Below are 17,194 nucleotides of genomic sequence, written 5' to 3'. Positions count from 1 at the left end.
CAGGAGGCAGCTTTCTGTTGCTAGTTCATAAAAGATACAAAGATTAGAATTTTTGAGTTCCATCGAAGTACTGTCAGCATGCACTTCAATGATCAGATTGTTCCCTCAGGACCTTGTTGTGTGATGAACTGTGCTAACATTTCTTCCTCTTGAGCCATCTTTTCATTACTGAAGTGAACTGCTTGGTAAAGGGCATATGTAATATACCTTTGAAGGATATATGCCTGATTTGGAGAAAAAAAAACACAACAAAACCAAGCAGCTTAATGGCAGCGACTGAATGTTACACTTCTTGGCAACTCCTACCAGTGCTGCAGCAGGCACAGCGCTATTTCCAACCTTCTACTGAGTAACCACTCAACACATACTTATGGAGGGCTGCCTCTGTGCCAAGCACTGGGCTAGGTCTGAGGATATCAGGGCATACAGACGGACGCCTTCCATGGCCCCCTGGCACTCGGCGTCTTCTTTAATGCACATTAGTAAGCATCACTGAACGAATAAAATAAGCACATTACCCCCAGGGTCCTGGAAGATACTGCAGTCTAATTTATGGTTTCTCAAAAAGACTATTAGATAAAGCTAATTAAAGAATTTTTTAAAAAGTGCTATCATTGTCTTTGTTTGCTCTCCCATTTCTTATTTGACCAAAACAAACCCCTCAAATGTCATACCAGCCACGAGTGTTGGTTGTGGTCTAGGGACAGTACATTCAGTGGGCACCAAGCAAACAGAGCTGCCTTTTGGCACTGGAAGTAAAGCCTGGGGATGTGTTCAGGGTATAGAACATGGGAAGCCATTTCAGAGACTCTAAAAGGAAATGTAAAGGGAGAAGAGATGCCCAGGCCCCACTTTGTTAGGGAAATAGCCAGGAGGATGGGCAGGCACCCTCCCACAAGGCTCAGCCATGTCTGCTACTGGAGCAGCAATTCTCCAGCAACAGCGAGAGGCAGCAAGGAGGGGAAGGTGAGTGGAGAAGAGGGGAGCAACTGTACTTCAGCAAGACCGGCTGCTCCCACTGGCTCCATGATGGGTGCCAGGCGCTTCCTCATAAGAAACAGCTGCTGGGCTAAGTGTGGCAAGAATGACAACACTGTGGCAATGCCAAGAGGAGCGGTTGCCTAGGCACACCTGGCTCATGCAGGGCCTACAGATGGCAGTCCTTCAGGGCGTGAGGAGGTTCTCTGTACTCTGTGACTTTTGTGCTTCCCTTGGGTCCTCTCGCAGAGGTTGCAGAGAGGAGACAGGACTTGCCCCAGGGTTCTCAAAGGAACAGGGAGAGCTGGGGGGTCCCTGTCTCTGGACTCTACACCCCGTTCTGCTTGCCACACCACAAATGTGGGCACCAGAGGGCAGGGAAAGGAATATTTTGGTCTCAGCAACAAAACAGAGGAAACATTTCTCCCAATCCTACCCTTCAACAGCCCCACTCTGTCCCACCTCAGAATAAAAAGGGGAGGGGGAGCAAGTTCTATGTGTGCAGAGGGAAAGAAGACTGTTTTCTTTCACAATAAAGAAAAATCAACAGGATGCGCTCCAAAGTTACAAATATACTTTTTCAAACAGTAAATATCTCTATTAGCAGCATGATGCCAGTTGGCTAATTCTGTCTCTCTCCGTAAAATCTCTCCAAAAAAACTCCTGCTCTTGTGTAATGCCTATTTACAAAAACAGCTCTTTTGCATTTTCAATTTGGTAGGTTTCTCAATCTTTGTTTTCCCACCCCCTCCCCTGCAGAGGCAGAGACAAGAGGCAGGCCCAGATGACAGTTGGGTAGGGATCTCCTGGTCACCCTAGCAGATCCCTAGATTCTTGCCTTCACGGGAGAGAGAGTCTCCACTTCCATTACCAAGAATTGTGCAAAGAAGCAAAACCACAACATTCTTCTCCCATCTTCACTAGGCCTCTGGCATCAACTTCTACTGAACATGAATGAGCCAAAGTCTGACTCAAGGGTGGACAGAACCTTGAAACAGTTTTTCATAGAGAAACCAGTGACTAAGGCTACCCACTCATCATTCTGATCCCCTGAGCTGGGCAAGAGATCCACTTTGACTGTTGGCCAGTTTGGAGGAGAGAAGCGAGGGAGGGGGCAGTGAGGGTAAGGCTGAGCAAAGAGTAGGAGGCAGTTGATAGTGGCTGAACTCCTGGCTCCCCGGGGAGTGGTCTGGGCCTGAGTCACTTGTCTCGGCAAGAGCAGGAAGGTGGGCGAAAGGCAGCAGCTTCAGCAGGCTGGAAAGACAAGCCTCCCCCCAACCCCATCCTTCTGTCACTCTATCTTCTGGCTCACTGCCTTTGCTGGACTGAGGCCCTACCAAGGCTACCACCACCTTAACCATCAGAGAGAGATTAAAAAACAACAACAAAGGGCCAGGCCAGGGCCAGGGCTTATGGAGGAATCATCTGGCTCCGGGAGAGCAGCTGCTTCTTGGATGCCATCCTGGCTGAATGATGGGCCAGCTGGCCACCAGGCCAAAGGGCCAAGGAAAGTTCAGCTCAAGGAAGGACATGAGACCCAATGCAAAGGGACACAAATTGAGTGGTGCACTATCCATTTCCAGCATCTAGGACCATAGCCTTTCTGGGGTCAGCTCACTCTGTCTCCTAAATTAGCTAGATCTGAAACCAGAACACACTGAACCCTACCCAGACTTACCACCAGGTCTAGTTGGGGGGTTGGGGGGGGAAGAGAGAGAGAGAGAGAGAGAGAGAGAGAGAGAGAGAGAGAGAGAGAGAGAGAGAGAGAGAGAGAGAGAGAGAGAGAGAGAGAGAGAGAGAGAATGAATGTGTGTTTAAAAATAAAAGACATGACTCTGTGACTTGGCTGATTTTGTTACTTGGACCAGAACTATCATCCGGTTCAGCTGTGCTCCCTCCTTCTCCACTGCTCCCCAGGCTGATCTTTGGAGAGTCACATGGGATCTGGAGCGCACCTAGTGAAATGGCCATGCAGGGAACATCTACTCCGGTCAGCATCTGCACTGAGTGCTTCAGATACGTCTTTGTTTAATGTGGTCCATGGCTGTTTTGAGGAGCCCTGGTGGCATAGTCAATACAAATTGGGCTAAAGGTCAGCAGTTTGAAACCATCAGCTCCAAGGGACAATGATAAGCCTTTTGACCCCCATACGGTTACAGCCTCGGAAAGTCCCCAGAGGCAGTTCTACCCTGTCTTATAAAGGTTGCTATGAGTCAGAATCGATTTGCTGGCAGTGGGTTTGGTGGCTGTCTTTTACAGAAGAGATAGTGCACTGGTTAAAGGGTAAGGACTCTGGAGCCAGATGCTGTTTGAGTTCAAGTCCTGGCTCTGCCAAACACCAGCAGTGGGACCTTTGGCAAATTATTAAACCTTTCTGTCTCTAACAGTGTAAAAATGCACCTGTCTTATAATGGTGCTGTAAAGATGGGATGAGCACTTTAAATTGTTCCTTGTATACAGTATGCAGGCTATTGGTATTGATTGTGAAGATGGTCGTGGTGGGTGCTTTGATGGTGATGATGAAACTGAGGGCCAGAAGGGGTGACATGGACAAAGCTACACAGAGATACTTTGCACTTTCTACTATGCCCCAAAGAATAGAACCTTGAAAAAAAAATTTTCCCCCTATTTTGGGGCAAGTAGTGATCTCATCCCATAATACCACAATGCACGATGATCAAACCCAAGTTAATTAGCTTACAATTGTGAGTTCCTCCTCCATAGTTTTTGTGACACAGGTCTGGATGCTGGTGGAGTCACCTAATAGGATAAGGATCAAGAAAAGAGAGGAAGCAAGGTAATTCAAGGAGGCAGTTCAGCCTCCTTTAGATGTTGAAGGACACTCCTAGTAGTCCACAGAGAAGTTACCACCTATTCTCATCTATAAGCCAGGAAGGGGCAGGTAAGCAGTCTTCCCTATTTGATAAATGAGAAACAGAAGGTGGTCTGAGGTGAAAGGCTTGCCCTGCTTACTCAACAAGCCTGGGAGAAGGCTGATTTCCATGCTGGTGGGCTGACAGTGGTTTCGACTCAGCCAGACTGAGCAGACCAACTCCTCTGCAGAGACCCTACCTCTGAGGAGAGCAGGGAGTAGAGGAGTAGGGGACTAATCATGAAAATTCAGGTAGAGGCTCAGCTTCCTAGACCATCCCATCTATTTACTGGTCACCAAAAACTCCAGATTCACTGCCATAGAGTCAATGCTGACTCACAGCAGCCCTCTAGGGCAGGGCAGAAAGGTAAATCTCAGAAAGGTAAGTAGTAATCTTATCCCTTATCAGTCACCAGCAGGAGGCAATCATTCCATTGATAACAAGAGTGAGGTCTGCCCCAGAAGACATGCTGCTCAGACTTGGCATGATGAAAGTTAACAAACAGAAAGAAGAGAAACATGGAGGGGCTATGAGGAGTTCATCAGACAGTGGACTCTCCCCACTAACTGTGTGAAGTCCCTTCATGTTGTAAATACTCAGTAACCAATAAAGAACATGTAACATACCGCTTACCTACTAGCTAGCTTTGCCTAGCTCTCGCAGTCCTGGCATTCACTCCAGCTTTCTCTGTAAGCTGCTCACAGTGCAGTTGCCATTGAAGCTCCATGAGGATTTTGCTCTGAGCCCATTCCCTTCTCTAATACCTTCAAGTTACTATTTATTATTCTTACACTTTTACAACACATGCTTAAATTCCCAAGCAAAACATCCTTGTTGTATAGGTCTAAGTTCTACATAGCATCATGATATTGACTTACAGCTTTGAAACTAGCTGTTTACTTTTGATGCTGCATTTCTGAGACTGACCCATGTTGCTACACATGACACTACTTCATTCCTTATTTCATAATGTTCAGGTGGACATCCGCAAACAAGGATGCAATTAGCCGCCGTGTCCCTATCTCCTGTTGCACAGGTGAGAGACTCTCTGGGTTATAGGATCCACACATGGCAACTGGATTCAGGATTGCAGAGTCTCCCATGAACTTGCCCTCCTTCCCAGTCCAGCCAGCCAGCAGGAGAGGCGCTCCAGCCGCTGCTCACTCTCCGAGGCTCGGTACTATCTGGCTAGGAAATGGCAGCTCACCACTGGTTGACTCAGTTCTTCCAGGATTTCCACTAGGACTGAGTATCTCGTGGTTAAAATTTTGGGTCCACTTTCCTATGAAGCAATGAAAAGTTTTCAAGTTTCCAGGATCCGTTCTCTTAAAGAACGTGGTCAGTATTCTTTATAACTGGTCCTTAAGTATTTCTTTTTTAAATCATTTTATTGAAGGCTTGTACAATTCTTATCACAATCCATACATACATTCATTGTGTCAAGCACATATGTACATTTGTTGCCATCATTCTCAAAACATTTGCCTTCCACTTGAGCCCTTAATGTTGGTTCCTCATTTCCCCCATCCCTTCCCATTCCTCCCTCCTTCATAATTCATAAATTATTATTTTTTCATATTTTACACTGACATCTCCCCCCGCCTTCTTCTCTGCTGTCCATCCCCCAAGGAGGAGGCCATTCGTAGATTCTTGTAATCGGTTCCCCCTTTCCACCTCACATTCCCTCCACCCTCCAGGCATTGCCACTCTCACCACTAGTCCTGAAGGGATCATCCACTCTGGATTCCCTGTTTCCAGTTGCTAACTGTAACAATGTACATCCTCTGGTCTAGCCAGATTTGTAAGGTAGAATTGGGATCATGACAGTGGGGGGGGGGGGAAGCATTTAAGAACTAGAGGAGAGTTATATGCTTCATCATTGCTACCCTGCACCCTGACTGGCTCATCTCCTCCCCACAACCCTTTAGTAAGGTGGTGTCCAGTTGTCTACCGATGGGCTTTGAGTCTCCACTCTGTACTCACCCTCATTTACAATGATATGATTTTTTGTTCCTTGATGCTTGATACCCGATCCCTTCGACAGCTCGTGGTCCTTAAGTATTTCTTGTTTGTTAAGTAAGACTTTAAATTAGTTCATTAAAAACAAACAAAACCAATCCTATTTTTGGTTGCCTGGGGGCACAAGTTACAGTTCACTGTCTGAATTTTTATAATAAACTCTTTCCAAAGAAGGCTCATGTACACTCACACTCACCACACAGCTAAAGTGCTGCACAGTTCCATTGCACACGCAGTCTATTGAGGCTGGTCACTCTTTAAAATATGGGGGGGGGGAAAATCCCCCCCGATGCCTTACCCCTTGGACCTAAATGTTGGTCTGAGTGGCTAAAAACAAACAGAGAACTGACTGGCCTTGGGACTCTTTAGTGACAAATTAATTTCAAACATATTTAAAAGAAAAAAAAGAAACAAACTCACTGCCATGGAATTGATTCTGATTCAAAGTGACCCTATATGGAACTTCTGAGGCTGTAAATCTCTATAGGAACAGACAGCCTAGTGGGTTTGAACCACCAACCTCTTGGTTAGCAGTCCGATGCTTATAGGACAGCACCACCAGGAATAACAGTAGAATAATGAGAGTGCACCACACACTTATTCCAGCAAACTTTTATTTCAAGTACAATTTGCGCTCGTGCGCATGTGTGTGCGTGTGTGCACACGCATGTGCTCGCTCTTGTGTGCACATTGTAAGCTCTAGCATCAAAGGCACTAGTGTGCTGTGGGTTAAATGACTTGAATGCTACTGTGTAACACAGTCTCCCTGGCTCCATTCTTCCTCTTTTCACATCTACCCTGCAGACCACTGCCAAATTAATCAGACTAAATCATTGCTTAAGCCATGCCACTTCTTGGCTGAAAAACCTTCAATTTTCAAAAAACTAGGCTCTATTTCAATTCCTCAGCATGGCACTGAACACTCTACACAATACAGGCCCCAATTCATGTACCCGTTCTCAAGAACAATGCCCCTACCCTTATCTTGAGTCACAAGCTCCAATCTAGCCTTCCCGCTGACTGCCCCAAAAGCTCTTTCCAGATTCTGTCTTCCTGACCTGTTTCTCACGCCTTTCTTCTTGCCTGGACCCCTCTCATTCTACACTGGCAAACATTATACTTGCTAGGTCAAGGGTCAGTTTTTCCTACATACTCTCCCATGTAAGGTGTCCATGTTAATAACACACACACACACCCCGGCACACGCGCGCACACACACATGCACAGCGCACACACCGTGCACAGGAAACTAGTGCATGAGGGGTGGTGAGGTTTGCAAAAACACATGGCACTCATGCACCATTGGCATAAAAATAGGGCGATGAGCTCTCGTCCCCCCTTTGAACTCTGGCACTTTTCTGATGCTGATGGGAGAAAAAGATTATACCTTTTAAATACCAATAGTTAGCACACACCTTGGCAATTCTATATATTCACTAAGCATTAAACTAACAAACATTGTTAGCATTCTCTATGCACAACACACTACATGCCCTGTCCCATTTCATGGATTAAGGAGCCGTGTTGGCACAGTGGTTAAGCACTCACCTGCTAACCGAGAGGATGGCGGTTCACACCTACCCAGTGGCTCTGCAGGAGAGAGACTTGGCGAGCTCCGCCTGTCAAGACCACAGCCTACAAAAGCCTCCAAAGCCATCACGACTCACGCCACACAGGGTTGCTATGAGTCACAATCAACTTGATGGACCCCAGCCACAAGATTCGATGGGATCGGCCATCAAAACAATAGGTTTGGGAAAGCAACTCTAACAGCTTAGTGTCAATATATTAAAAACAAAACAAAAACTTTCCAGTAAAGAGTGGTAGGACTATGGATGGTGACAAGAGTTGTATGAGTCCCTAATAAAATGTAAAAAAAGAAAAGAGGAGAAAAAAAATGATTAGGGCAAAGACTGTACAGATGTGCTTTATACAATTGATGTATGTATATGTATGAACTGTGATAAGAGTTGTATGAGCCCCAATAAATTGTTAAAAAAAAAAAGAGTGGTAGGACTCAAGATACTGGCCTCTTTACAACTGCTCTAAATCTAGAAAAAGACTCTTCCTCTTTGAGTGCATTGCGCTGCTGGACCAGGAACACCACAGCTGGATGGTTTTACCAAACAAAGTGACCTTCCTTAGGGTAGGAGGCCAGAAGCTGGAAATCAAGGTGCCCATTTTGTTTGCTTTGTTGGCTCTGGGGGAAACTCCCTGCCTGGTTCATGCTTCTCTTCCAGGCAATCTTCATGTGGCTCGAAACCTCTCTTCTTCCACGGTGGCTTCTTTCATTTGCTTGTTTGATCTCTTTTAAATTTCAAAGAAGATGAACTCAGAAACACCCAACTCTAATCCTGTCTCATGAATGTAATAAAGGCTACCTCTTCCCAAATCTGATGATGACACAAACATAGATATTAGGAATTACAACACAAATTTGAGGGGGACACATTTCAGTTCCTAACACCGTCTCTTAGCAAAGAGCTGAAATAGGAGTGAGATACATTACGTTTGTTGCCCAAATCACAGCTGAATGTGGACTCTCACAGACTCCTCACAGGGTCCCTGTCTTCTAGGCATTAGCATGCTCGCAACAGAGGAGGACAGGCTCTCAGGACCCACAGTAAGCAAAAACTAAGATGGTTACAAAATACTTAATAGATCTGCAGGACAAAAGTAGACCTCCTATGTCTTCCATATGTGAAAACTGACAATTTTCTGCAATTTCCTCTCCACCTGGCAGTGCAGAAGCCTCCTAGCAGAGTGGAAGCCTCCCTTGGGATTACAATCGGCTCGGGAATGGTACTCTGCTTTTCTAATGCTCCTGCTCAAGGGGAGTGAACACTCAGGAGACAGGGTTCCATTCCAGTCCTCCCAGGCACTCGCTGAACGGATTCTAATAGGTTGCCAAAGGGGGATAATAAGACCTGCGCTGTGTGCTTCAAAGGGTAGATAGAAAGATGATATTAGATAATGGATGGGAGAGTAATTTAAAAAGTTAAAAGCACTAGACAAATGTAAGATAACAACAGGAAGAAGAGAGGGGGGAAAGGCTTCTACTGAGAAAATGTATCAGCCTGCATGAAGAGTTCAAGCCGATCCAGCAGCTCATGTTGTTTCTTAGTCCATCGATGAGGCACCCACTGTGTGCACAACAAAGATGGCGACACTGCAGACCCTGGTCGCCAGCAGTTTCTGCGGAGAGAGGCACAGGCTTGCAATACCTAGCAGACGGTGGAAGCACCGTACAAGAAGCGGCACTCCGCAGGGAATGGAGAAGAGTGTAGAGGAGCAAGGAATCACAGAGGCCAGGTGATTTGCTAGTAATGGCAGTAGTTTCTGCCCTTTCCGCTGAACAATCATCCCGAGCTGAGGAAAGTCAGTCAATGGGGGTGGGGGTAGGGATCAAGTCTTTATTCCTGCCTTTGATAAAACATTTACCGATGGCCAGTCAGTTCCCATATCCAGCAACTCCTCGACGATTAGTGGGGTTATTGACAAATAAAGCAATAATATGTGTATAGACACTAAATGGGGTAAGAATGGGAGCAAGGTGGGATGCCCCATCCAACCTAGCAAAGCAAGGGACGTTGGTTCACAAAAGACAGTGAGAGGAAGTGAAGATCTGGTGAATGGGGCTGGAAAGGAAAAGCACTTCGGACAGTGGGAAGAGCACATGCAAAGGAACAGTGCACAGTGAGGAGGAAACTGGGAGAACTGCAAAGATCCAGGAAGGCCTGATAATTCATAATTCAGAGTTAGGGCTTTACCCTAAAGACAGTTAGTTAGGTGTGCACAGAGGTTGAGAAAGGGGGAAGGGGAAAATGGGGGTCAACCCTGAGGACTATCAATATTTAAGGCACAACTGGAGACTGAAGGACCCAGAGTCAGTCTCCATTCTTTTTTACAACAGACGCCCACCCAGCGAGGCGATGAGTCTCCATTCCATTTTACAGACAGAGAACACAAGACAGAAAGGAGAAATGCTTGCTTAGGTCATGGTGCAACTGAATCAGAACCTGAACTTGACACTCGTGACTCCTAGCCAAACTTATCCACGTGGCCTCCAACTTTCTAGTTCTAAGGCAAACAACTGGAGCCCTATATAAAGATGATTTCTTCAGTATGCCTCTTCCTCATGGGAAGTTGGAATCAAAGTCCTTAGGTGGCGTCAACAGTTTGTATTTCGAACTAGTGGTAGAGAAGAGGAAAGCCCCGGTGATCTACTTTCATAATGATTACAGTCAAACAGCCTGACTGGAGGCTCACCCTCATGAAGAGATCACTGCAGACATGGGTGCTATAGCAAAGTGTGGAGAAGAAATCAGAGGGTGCCCAGCTATCAGAAAGAATAGCATCTGGCATCTTAAAGGGTTGTCTAAGAAAGTCACCTAAGTGAGGGGTCAACTGAATGCATATGGAGGAAGCGCACTAACCTATGTGATTCAAGGGTTGTGCATAATAAAATCCAAATACGAGGGCAAAAGGTATCAGAGCTTAAATTCTGAGCATCTAGTTTGCAGAAGGCTGATGACAGTGGAAGCCCAAAATATATTTGCAAGGTCCCCGCAGGGATTAAGCCTCCAGTGACCCCCCGGGGTGTGACTAACCCTGCTATCAGAGAGCCTTGTGAGGTTGATTAAGGTAGATGTAGTGAAGTTCAAATGTAGCCTCATATCATTGGATCTCCTTTGTGATCCATTTCAAAGTTGTTTGCTTTTAATAATTTCTGCTTTCTTTTTGACTGAGATTTTTCTGTTTTGTCATTGATGTTGGGTATTTTGTGTCTTTTTCTTGTTGTCCCCCCCCCCTTGATATTCTGCATATGAAATCAGGATAAGTAAATCTCTAGAGACAATAACTAGATTAATAATTACCTAGGGATATGACAGGGAAATCTGGGGGCAAAATGGGGAACTAACATCGAGTACGAGAAAGAAGAAAATGTTCTGAAAATGACTGGTTATTGCACAACTCTTAATATGATTGAACTTCTTAATTGCATGATCTGTGCATAATATGGCAATAAAACTATTAAAAATTCCAGTCAATAAAACTCTACACAAATAATAATTTATAAATTATCAAAGGCTCATGAGGGAGGGGGGAACAGGGAGGGAGGGGAAAAAAGAGGACTTGATGCAAAGGGCTTAAGTGGAGAGCAAATGCTTTGAAAATGATGAGGGCAAAGAATGTACAGATGTGCTTTATACAACTGATGTATGTATATGTATGGATTGTGATAAGAATTGTATGAGTCCCTAATAAAATGTTTTTAGAAAAAAAAACTCCACAGAACAGTTCTACTCTGACACCCATGGGGTTGCTGAGTCAAAATCCACCTGAGGGTAATGGATTGGTGTCTTTCTTTTTTCTAAGCCTGAAATCAAGGTGTGTGATGATTGGTTCCAGAAAACTTTACAATCTTTGTAGACAGTTACACTAGATTAAGGCCATTATTCTTCATTCTATTTCTTTCTCCCTCCATAGCACAACAGAGAGAGAGAGAGAGAGAGAGAGAGAGAGAGAGAGAGAGAGAGAGAGAGAGAGAGATATTTGGCTTCAGGCCAAGAAGTGAATCAGTGATCTGAAGCGTATCATATGGTCTCTTCTCATTAGGGCAGAGCACTGGACCACCTTGCTGAAAGGCAAACAGGAAGATGGCAGATGTCTGATGGGTGTATGGTGCAGGAGGGTAGCATGTACCCACTAAATAAACAGGGGGTGGGCGGGCTGCCAGCACAGAGGAAGCAGAGAACAAAGACCTCTCACTCCTCATGCAAAGTCCACAGTGTGCAAAGGGCATCAATATTGGACATTTCTCAGTGTGACATTTTGAAAGCCCAATCAAGCCCAGAACAATGGTTACCCTCTGGGGATGATGGGCTATGCCCCCGCAGGCCGTATTCAGTGATGGCTTGCATATCTCTTGTGCTTGGTGAACTTGACCCTAGGCATCAGCCTCCCAGGATGGCTCTACGTCACTCTGGTCTTTTGCCCCACTGAGTATTCCAATGTAGGATGAATGGATGTATTCATTCCGGCAGCAGGAAAACCACTCCGAGAGTGAATCAGAAGGACCCAGCCCTGGTCCCCTTGCCAGCCATTGAGCCAGGAACTGAGTGTAATTGTGCACCAAGGCGCCGGTGCTGTTCCTCTCTCAGGGAGAGAGGGTCAGGGTCCACGCAAGAGATGACGTAGAAGTCCTGTACGGAGGCAAAGAAAGGAATCTCAACTTTGACGGGACAAAGCCACCCTTTTGGTTGTGACCCTCAGTCCAAGAAGATGCCAAGATGTGCAATGTCCTGGCAAATTAGTCTGACTAGAATGAAAATCTCAGCTCCTGCTACATGAGGGGCTTCAAAAAGTCCCTGGAAAAACTGAGCATGAAGAAAACAGACCTTTCCCCTGAACTTTTTGAAACCCTCTTGTACAATTAGTAATCAATTACAATGGCTTCTGGCCTGTAAGACGTTAGGAAAGGGACAAATAGTTTGTTTTATTTTGCTTTCAGAAAAGACTTTCTGCAAGGCAGGTAAAACTTGCCTCAGAGCAACTCGAGAACCAATTACCCCTCTGCTCTATCATCTCCCAATGTGCAATTTCTCCCTGCTTTTTCTAATTTTAAGTGGCAATCTGAGTAGGCTGAAGTAGCTATCCTTTCTATTTCCTTCTTCCTTTGAGAGACCAGGCAAGAGAACAGCCAGGGTACAGAAGCAGCTGCTGGAAAGAGTACATGGACAGTGTATGGCCCGACACCTCACAGAGCGAATTCCTCTAGGACAGGGAACCGAAGAACTAACTGCCACCTGGTCCATCACTAACTAGGTTATAACAAGACATGAAAGCTGGTGTATTATGGAGCCAGTGCCCTTCCAGCCTCTTAGAGTTAAAGGTGGAAGGAAAGGAGCAGCTCCAGCCAGGGCTTTAAATTAAGACATGGCTCCAGGCCTCCCTCCATGTGCTGGAGGCTGTCTGACACAGTCCATCAATCTTGGTCTGATAAGCAAAGGAGGGGGTCAGAAATGGTTGGAATTTTACATGAGAGCTGCCCTCAACACTGACACAGCAGCTGGTGGTAGCCAGGGCTCATAATCCTCAGAGCAACCGATGTTAGCCTGCAGACGCTTTCCTGAAGGCTTTCCTACTCTCTTCACTCAGTAGCAATTGTGTTGTGACTTAGTGTCGAGAACCAGGTTGGCCTGCCTCTGATGATAGAGAGGCAACTGAGGTCACTACAACAGCGCAATCTAAGATCCTAAAAGTGTTGATTCATTTTGAACATCTCTGGGATCAATGTCTTCACATAAGCAACATTGTAGCCATTTCCTCCCAGGTCTGGGGCTGTGAATGTATCTGTTCTGGGGTTGGAGGTAAGGTTCTCCATGTGGGCAGCCTCTTAAGGATGTCCTAGTTCTAGAGAGCAAGCAAATAAGGTTCTAGCTCCATGTAATAGTAACAGTCTTGAGTAACATATAGGGATTATTTTGGGGGGAATTTGAGTATTCCTAAATAAAGCAGCCATGAGATATTACAAAGTATCTACTGTGTTCCAAGCACCAAATACAAGGGGGCTTAAAAAACGTTTGTGAGGGAAAAAAATGAATGACAAGACAATGGAATGTTTCCACAGACGTTTTGAAGGCCCCCTCCCTGCCTCCCGCCATACTGGAAAAATCCACTTGTCAGTTCTAGAGTGCGGCTCTACTACTCTTGAGATTTTTCTCCGGAGAGGAGACTTCCCGTGTTTAAGGCGAACTATGCCTGGGTAACGGCGCTGGAAATGATGAAAAATATCAATCCCATTCCGGGGTGGGGAAGGAGGGGGTCATCTGGCCTCGCCCAAAAGAAAGGCAGGTTCCCTGTCTTACGAAGCCAGTCGTTTGGTGGCACAAAGGTGTTTTGGTCAGTGAAGCGGGTCCAGAGCTCCCGAGGGCCACAGCGCCCGAGCGGACAACAGCGGAGGAAGGATGGGCTCAGGGGAGGAAGAAACGGCACTGACGTTACCTGGAAGGAGACTTAAAAGAGGCGGGGCCGGGAAGGTCTCCGACTCCAAGGACCTGGAAGAAGACGGGGCCAGCTCCTTGGAACAGAAGTCAGGGAACACGAGTCGGATACGAGGTCGCCGAGGAAGGCGACTTCGGGCGAGCCCCGGGAAGAAGGGTCCCTGAACGCCCTAGTGCCCCTGGCACCCGGGCCAGCGGTCCCTGCTCTGGGGCCGAGGGGGCCGTGCGGGACGGCGGGCGCCAGTGGGCGAAGAGCCGCAACTTGACCCGGAACAACCTGACGTCCCCCTGCCGCCGGACCCTCACTCACCAACTCATGGTCCCTGCGAAGGCCGAAGCGCCGGCCGTCGGGTTCCTCAGCTGCAACCCGGTCCTAGGGGAATCACTTCCGGATTCGGTCAGTCTCCAGGAAGTGACGTGCGTCTCGCCCGGAAGAGGCGGGTCAGGGGGCGGGGCCCGGAGCATTAACTTTTTCCTCCCTGCAGCGTTTCTTCTGACAGACTGTTTGTAGGGTTAGACTCACGAATCCTACCGGATGAAGCGCTCTGGGCCCGTGTTCTGCCTCACACACACCGTCTTCCTCTGTCTATACGAGCCCCTGAATCGGATAATGACTTCCGTTTTCCTCTGTTAGTGCTTTCTACTGGAAAGACCAGTGACAGGATTGCCTATAGTGGAAGGAGCCCTGGCTGTGGGGCAAGAGTGTGAGGGACACTTGACACCACGTGCTCTTTTGAATCTTTAATACCTGTAACATGCAAAATTTGTCATTTGTAACGTGCGTTCCCCTTTTGAAACAAAGGAACAAAAAAGCCCTTTCTCTCCCTCTGAATTTCACAGGGCTCTGAGCAGGTAAAAGCAGACTATAAATAGAAGAGGTGCTTTTCAGGGAAGACTTGTGCGGATTTGCTCAACAAAGGAGGATGAAAAGGAAGGGGCTGTTCCCAGGCTTCCAACTCATTCCTTCTGTGCTCCTCACTACAGAACCTGACTGAGGTGAATGGCTCCATTCTTTCTAAGCATTCACTTAACAACTATTAATTGAGCTCCTACAATGTGTGCCAACCTTCGAGGGTACAACCAAGGAAAGAAAGAGAAAGAAGGAAAAGTGGTTTCAGCCCTCAAGCCCTCACAGAGCTACTTACTTGGAGGAAGAGATAAACTTAGGCAATTTCAGTAATATTGTGTGATGGCAACTGACGGACAGATGGAGGGGGTGGAGTGGGGGGCTCATGTGGCCTGTTGCTATGGTGTTGCTTCCAGTCTAAGATGACCAGGAAGAAAGCCCTGGTGATCTGTTTGTGTAAAACCCCACAGAGCACCTCAGAGTCCGGTCTTTAATCAATTTTGAGGACAGGGTAGAGCCAGGCAGCCTTTCATTGTATTGTGCTGGAGGCAGCACAAGTCAAGGGCCAGCTTGATGACCGCTAATGACAGCAACATTGTGTTTTGGTGAAGACTTGTGCAAGCAACTGTCGAGCCTCTTCTCTCTAGCAAGTTTTCCCCTGCAAAGGCACCCAGTGTTTCTGGGGCTGTTTGGGAAAGAGCTAAACCAATGAACTTCAGCTAAAGACCCACATGACTCCCTGTGGTTTATTCCAGGAGCCTTGGCGGAGCAGTGGGCTATGTGTGGAGTTACTGGCTGCTAGACCAGCAACTGGAACCCACCAGCTGCTCACAAGAGACAGATGAGGCTGTCTGCTCATCTCAGCCTTTGCAAGCCTGAGGGACCTCTGTGAGTTGGAATGGACTTCATGGCGGCTGTTTTTTCCTGGTTTTGGTGGTTTGTTCGGATCTCCCAGGGTGGAGGGCTTGCTGAAGAACAGTGGTGGATGTACACACAGGTGGCCTGTCATTTGAATTTTCTGTCTCCATTTTTGTGGTTATAGACTTTGGCTCAATAGGGCTCTTCCACGGAGGCATGGTTCCCCCAAGCAAATCACACAGATCGGGTCTGTCACCATATGATTCCTTGAGGAATCGGCCATAATGAGCATCTAGAGCAGCCTCAAAGAACGAAGAGGAGGAAGAAGAGCAGAGGCATCTGCAGCCTGGGCAGGAGGTGGAGGCAAAGGGCAGGACAGTCCTGGGTGGAATGGGGTCTTGTGTGTTTATAAGTTTCCTGGCTTTTGAGGAAACCTGTGGATGGATCTTCCACAGCCTGCCCCTCTTAGTTATTGCCCCACAGGGAGTGCTAGAGAAGTTCCAAAAATATGAACCTAGGCCAGCACCATACCCAGGGGAACTGTATTTTAGGTCACTAGGGAGGTCCATCCTTTAGGATGGGCACTAGACTAGTTCCAACTTTGACACTCATTCTGAGCCTCAGACAAACCGTATTCCCCTCTGGGCCCATATTCGCCCCATCATCTATAAAATGATCAAGTAGATAACATCACCAAAGTCTTCCACATGCCAAGGGTCTAAGTCAACACCTCTTCCATGGGTCTATCTGTTCCCTTCTGTAAACCCGACCTGCCATAGATATCTAGGGAGTTGGACCTGAGGCAGGACAATCCTTCCCATGGTTTTGAAAAATTCAGTCTTTAGACTCAGGGTCGGGGCTATGTTTTTCTTTTCTATTACCAGAGGACAGCACAATACAAGTTGATCTTGCCCCTTTGGGGGAGGTGGGAAATGGAAAAGGACAACTTTGATTTTAAGCCAAGAGTAGAAGAGCTTCAGGTAGAGGTGGGTGCCCCCGTCTTTGTTACTGCGAGGAGCCACTGAGGCAGCTCTACTCACAGCATCCCCATATGACAGACTAGGACGGCCCCAGATGGTTTCCTAGGCTGCCGTTGTTAAGAGAAGAGATTGCCATGCGGGGAGTGCTCTGCTTATACAGAGCTGCTAGGTGAATTTGAACCTCCGACCTTTAGGTGAGAGCTGAGTGCTTAACCATTGCACCGCCAGGGTTTATGTTCCCCACTTCAAACCTGCTAAATACCTCCTCCTCCTCCTCTTCCTCCTCCCCAGAAGTCCGAGTCTGAGAAAGCTCAAAGACTCGAGGTGTCAGAGGTCAAGTTTGGGGGACCAAGCTGCATGTTGGAGGGAAAAGAACAGGAGTGTCAGGCTGGCCTTGAGACCCCTGACCGCTCCTGGGAGCTTTTTACTCAGAAATGGGGAAGCATGTACTCCCCTCTGAACCTAACCCCTGGGCGTATCTGACCTTGGCCTCTTCCAGGCTTCCATATGCAGAGGTTTAAGGCTGATCCTTTAATCAGCAAAGAGTCAGGATGCGCAAGTGGGCCCATGAGGGGTTCCATTTGATCTCAGGCCTAAGGCTGAGGGATCAGAAGGGTTCACTGAGCTCCGGTG

General features: G+C 47.1%; 1 protein-coding gene across 7 annotated transcripts in view; it reads right to left on the bottom strand.

The window, feature by feature from the left end:
* Window positions 1-14,288, bottom strand: part of BIN3 (bridging integrator 3) — a 52,706-nt gene extending 38,418 nt beyond the window's left edge. For 2 of the 7 annotated variants that reach the window (XM_075556523.1, XM_075556521.1), the window contains exons 1-2: window positions 14,187-14,242; window positions 13,878-13,953 (exon numbers count right to left, since the gene is read on the bottom strand). Coding sequence is in view for 1 of the 7 variants with exons in the window: in XM_075556520.1 (XP_075412635.1) it covers window positions 14,187-14,194 (8 nt within the window). In the remaining 6 variants the exon portion in view is untranslated. Of the gene's footprint in view, window positions 1-13,877; window positions 13,954-14,186 lie in introns of all 7 variants that reach the window. The other 5 variants (XM_075556524.1, XM_075556522.1, XM_075556520.1 and 2 more) reach the window with 4 other exon arrangements.
* Window positions 14,289-17,194: the final 2,906 nt, after the last annotated feature.

The sequence above is a fragment of the Tenrec ecaudatus genome, chromosome 8 (genome assembly GCF_050624435.1).
Source record: "Tenrec ecaudatus isolate mTenEca1 chromosome 8, mTenEca1.hap1, whole genome shotgun sequence".
Classification (NCBI taxonomy): domain Eukaryota; kingdom Metazoa; phylum Chordata; class Mammalia; order Afrosoricida; family Tenrecidae; genus Tenrec; species Tenrec ecaudatus.
Note: the sequence above shows the minus strand (reverse complement) of the source record. Positions and strands in the feature narration are given on the sequence as shown.